The sequence below is a fragment of the Petaurus breviceps genome, unplaced genomic scaffold (assembly GCF_028583685.1).
Source record: "Petaurus breviceps papuanus isolate PSGF00001 unplaced genomic scaffold, PetGlider_PUasm1.0 176, whole genome shotgun sequence".
Taxonomy (NCBI): Eukaryota; Metazoa; Chordata; class Mammalia; order Diprotodontia; family Petauridae; genus Petaurus; species Petaurus breviceps.
Genome location: NW_027185771.1, coordinates 15552624 through 15557695, shown reverse-complemented (window position 1 = coordinate 15557695; position 5072 = coordinate 15552624). Strand labels below are relative to the sequence as shown.

The following is a 5072-nucleotide window of genomic DNA, read 5'->3' as shown; positions in this document are numbered from 1 at the left end:
TGTGTGTGTGTGTGTGTGTGTGTGTGTGTGTGTGTGTGTAAGGAGCTTGGGTTTGGGGCAGCAAGGAGGTGAGGAAGGGACTAGGTACCACCAACACTCACTCCAGGGCAGTTGCCCACTCTGAGTCCTGTTTGCCCAGGTGGCCTGGAGACAGTAACAGTCCTATGACCTCAGTTTCAATGGCATATGTCCTTGGAACAGAACCCAGGCTAGTTACCGACAAGTCCCCAACTCAAGTTGCCAGACACCTCGGTGACACATAACCCCATACATATCACTGACGCATCCTCAGGACACAGAGCTAACACAAAACCTAGGGAAACATTTCCAGCCCAACAGAAGGGAGGGGTCCCCAAAAGAGTTTGGGGGGAAAATCAGACCATGGGAGTCAACTAACTAACCCACCAGGGTGCTTGGAAAGCCCACTGGGATGGTTTTGTGCCCTGGACCCAGATAATTCATTCTCTCTAGTCTATCAGTCTTGTTGGAGAGGGAAAAATAGGGTCAGGGTCAATGTGCCAGAGCCATATTTGGATGCCCAAAGACAGCAAAGCAGAATGGCAGCTCCCTACCCATTCACATGTGATTGCCACTGATCCCCAAGAGGGACCCAGAGGTTAGAGGTGCTGCTAGCCCAGAGACTCACACTTCTGATGCAGAGGTTAGAGATGCTGCTAGTCCCCTTTTCCCTAGGCCCCCCCTCTGATGGGGCTGGGGAAATGGGATGAAGTGGTTGTCTCTGAGAACTATGCACCAACCTGGGACTTTGGGGATTGGAATCTTTCCTCTGACCCCTCCCCTCTGAAACAGAATCAAAGAAGATGGTTGGTTTATGGCTGAAGGGCTGTGTGTGTGTGTGTGTGTGTGTACAGGATACAGATGGGTCATGTGGCAAACAGCATATAAACAAAGGAACAGTTAATAAGTGAGGTACTTCCCCCCCATTCTCTACCCCACCCCCAAATCTCTCTGCCCACCATGGTGGCCCGTGTCCCACACCCAGAGACTGACTTCAGACCTTCTTTACTAAACTCTGTCACCCCTATCCAATCTAGCACAAGACACGCTCTTACATACTCACGCATACTAAAGTATCAATGACTACTAACAGCAATGTACTTAGAGTCAAGGGACAGAGGTTTAAATCGAATCTGCCATTGTCTAAGCAAAACATTTAACCTCTCTCTGAAACTCATTTTTCTTATCTGAAAAATGAAGATGCTGATAGCGATGTCTAAAGTCCATTCCATTGAGATATATTTACATTTGGGGGGGGGGAGGCCTTACTCTATACCACAGTTGGGTGGGTGGGGGCATTCAGGAATGGTATGGAATGTACAGATGCCAAGGGAAAGTCCTGTGTGTTGAAGTGTGTGTGAGGATGAACGTTATGTAGAAATTCATGATGTAGGAGCGTGTGTGTGGTGTGTGTGCGTGTGTGTGTGGTGTGTGTGCATGTGCGTGTGGTGTGTGCATGTGGTATGTGTGTGTGTAGGGGGTGTTGGGGGCGCACCAGATGATACATGGGAAGACAGGGACATTTAAGTTGAGCCTGGACGTTACAGGAGACAGAGGAGTTGGGGGAGGACACTTGCCCTGTTTAGCGGAATCTTTTTTCCTCCTTCCCTAAGACCTAGAACCTTTCCCTCTCACATGTACATGACTACATAAACATGCATTCATGTGCACATACATGCACATTTGCACACACTTCTCCAATCCAGAAATTTATGACTGCCATACACAAGACATTGTGCCAGACATGGTTTGGGAAGGGCTGATTCAAAGAACCCTGCCCTTAGGGCACTTATTAATTAGGGAGGTCCTAAAGACCTGACTTTGGGGTACAGAGAGGTGATGCAGTAGACAGAACACTGGGCCTCGAGTCAGGAAGAACTGAGTTCAAATCCAGCCTCAGACCCTTACTAGCTGTGCATCCCTGAGCAAGTCAACTCAGTCCTGATTTCCTTAGTTTTCTCATCTGTAAAGTGGGGATAATAATAACACCTGCCTCCCAGGGTTGCTATAAGGATCAAATGAGACAATATTTGTAAAGAACAGAGTGCCTGCACTTAAACGCTTTTTCCCATCCCCTTTCCCCAATGCCACAAAAGTTTAGAGAAGGGGAGTCCTTGCAGAGGAAGTGGAATTTGAGCCAGAACTTGAGGGAGGATATAATTCAGCGGGGGGGAGCCCATGCCAGATAAGAGCATGAGTAAAATTGAAGAAAGGGGGCTGGCATATGTTTCCAGAGGGCAACAAGATGGGCTAGGAAGGAGAAGAGGGAAAGGGGAGGGAAGAGGGAGGGAGGGAAAAGGGGAGAGGGAGTGGGGGGTGGAGAGAGGGAAGGAGAGGGAGAGAGAAAGAGAGACAGAGAGAGAAAGAGAGAGAGACAGAGAGAGAGAGAGAGAGAGAGAGAGAGAGAGAGAGAGAGAGAGAGAGAGGCAAGCAGGCAAGATTCACATAGCCAGGCAAACTTTAAAAGTTGGTGGTTTGGGCCAGAATGACAGATTATTGGTTGAAGACAAAAGACCTGGGTTCAGGTTTGACTCAACATTTATTAGTTATAACTACAGGTGAGTCAAAATCTCTGGATTTCGGCTTTTTCATCTGTAAAATTGGGATAGCAATAGTGACACTATCTAGCTCACAGAATCTTTGGGAGGAAAGTGCTTTGTTTGTAAAAATTAAAGGGCTATGGAAAGTGAGCTATTTTTCCTTTCTTTCTATACCAAGCACTTAGTACATTACCTGATAGTGTAAGGTTTAATAAATGCTTGTTATAATAATAATAGCTAGCATGCACAGAGTGCGCCAACTACTGTACTAAGCACTTTACAAATTCATTTGATCCTCACAACCCGACAAGATTATTATCCACATTTTACAGCTGAGGAAACTGAGGCCGGCCCAAGACAGCTAGTACTAGGATTTGAGCTCAGGCCTTCCTGTCTCCAGGCCCAGACCACAACCCACTGCTAGCTGACTGAATGAAATGGAAAGCCAGAGAAGAATTAAGAGCAAAGAAGCAAGTTCAACAAAGGAAGAGAAAGTAGTTTTGGGAAGATTAGTCTTGTTGGTGGGCAGACTGATCACTGAAGGGAGGGAGGAGGGAAGGGCAAAGCGTCCAGGTCTGACTGTGGGGAACCCTCCACATGGAGGCCAGCAATTCTGAGAGCCTAGGAGTGTCATCAGCACAGGATCCGAGGTCACAGGCTCCAGGTTTGGATCCTGCACTGTCAGTTACTCTGAGCGGCAATGGGTGAGTCAGCCCAGGTCCGCACCGGGAGTGCTTCAGATACGCCTGAGTGAGTGGAGTCTCCTCAGTCTCTACCTCAGTAAAAAGAGGGAAGAGGGCAGGTGGAGACAGGGGCTCCTAAACTTTTTTGGTTATAGACACCTTTGTCGGTCTGGTGAAGCATGCCGATCCCTTCTCACAATGTTTCCAAATATAGTAAACAAAATACAGAGGATTACAAAGGAAACCAATTAGAATGAAATAAAGTTACAAAAGGTTTGTTTGTTTTTTTTTTTTTAAACCAAGTTCACGGATGTCACGTTAAAACCCTCTGGACTAGATAAGCCTTAGGTAAGCTCCCTTCCAGCCGGAAGCCTAAGCTCCTCCGGTCCTAGGTAAGAGAAGGGATGGTCCGCGCCAGGAGTCTCGGCCGGCGGCCTCACTATCCACTCACTCGCCCGGCCAGCAGAAGGGGACGAAAGCCCAGACAGCTCTGCCCGCAGGTGGGTGACCAGGTAATCTGATTCACACCCACAGCTGGGGGAGGGGGGCAGACGTGGGGAAAGTCCCCCCAAGCTCCGGACACTCCCAGGCCCGAGGACACCAGAACTGGAAGTTTGCAAAGTTTAGGAGGGGAAGTGGAAGCTGGGAAAGGGTGCCCGAGGGCTGGAAGATCGGAGCCCGCGCGCCCGCCCCAAAGTCCAGGACCCCTCCCGCTCCGAGCGGCCCGAGGCGCGGGCCAGCGCAGGGGCGCACACTTCGGGCCGATCCCTGCAGGCCAGCCCGGCCCGGCCCGCGCCACGTCCGCAACCCCTCCCTGCCCGGGTGGGCGCGTGTCCGCGGGATGAGTGGATCCGCGGGGGGGGGGGGGGGGGTCTGGAGGTAGAGGCGCGCGTTTCCGCGAGGGTGTCCGTGCGTGGAAGTGGACCGGGTGTCTGAGTGTGTGCGTGAGTCCGAGTGGGGCGCTGTGCTAGGAGTGGGACCTCTCCGCGGCAGCGTGCCCGGCCGGGGCTGCGGAGGGGCAGGTCCACGCGCCCCGGGCGGGTGAGCGAGTTGGGGCGATCTAAGTGTCTTTGTGTGGACGCACACGCGCCTCCGCTGGGAGGCGTGGGTCAGTTCCCGCGTGGGTGAATGCGGGCGCCGCGGGGGGAAGGAGTGTCAGGGCGCGCGGGAGCGAGGGTCGGGGGGCAGGGAGGGGGCCGGGGTCGCGCGCTCACCGTCCGAGCCCACCGAGTCGTCCGGGTCCCCGAGCTCGCGGTAGTCCACCCAGCTCAGCCCCTCCAAGTTGTCGTAGTCGCCCCGGCGCGGCCCCTCCACGGGAACCACGGTGAAGTGCGGCATCCCCGCGGCGGCCCCGGCCCCGGCGCCGGCTCCCCACGGCCCCGCGCGCCCCGCCCCAGCCCGCCTTCCCTCCCGCATTCCTCCCCCGTGCGCTCACTTCCTCCGCCCGCCCCCCGCCCGGCCCGGGACCGCCCAGGGGGGCGGGGGACTGGGGGACCTCGGGGCGGAGGGGCGGCCGGGAGGGGGCGGAAGGGGCGGGGGAGGAGGAGGAGGAGCTGGGCCGCGCCGGCGGCGGGCTGGGGGTTGCTCGAGAGTCCAGGGCCCCCAACCCGGGCCCGTGCTGGGCTGGGAGCTTCCCGGGGGTCCGAAGCCCCCAACCCGGGTCCTCACTGGGCTGGGGGCTGCACGGGGGTCCGAAGCCTCCAACCCGGGTCCGCGCTGGGCTGGGGGCTTCCCGGGGGTCCGAAGCCCCCAACCCGGGTCCGTTATGGTAGTTGCCCCTAGGCAGGCCATGGACCGGGATGGAGCCGAGGGCGGGGAAGGGGGGAGCCAG

At 55.0% G+C, this 5072-nt stretch overlaps 1 protein-coding gene across 2 annotated transcripts in view; it reads right to left on the bottom strand.

Annotated features, from left to right (window-relative positions):
* SLC12A4 (solute carrier family 12 member 4) overlaps positions 1-4642 on the bottom strand; it is a 60699-nt gene extending 56057 nt beyond the window's left edge. The window contains exon 1 of one of the 2 annotated variants that reach the window (XM_069085698.1): positions 4456-4642. In XM_069085698.1, the coding sequence (XP_068941799.1) occupies positions 4456-4579 (124 nt within the window). In that variant the 5' untranslated portion in view covers positions 4580-4642. The remainder of the gene's footprint in view (positions 1-4455) is intronic. The other variant, XM_069085696.1, reaches the window with a different exon arrangement.
* Positions 4643-5072: the final 430 nt, after the last annotated feature.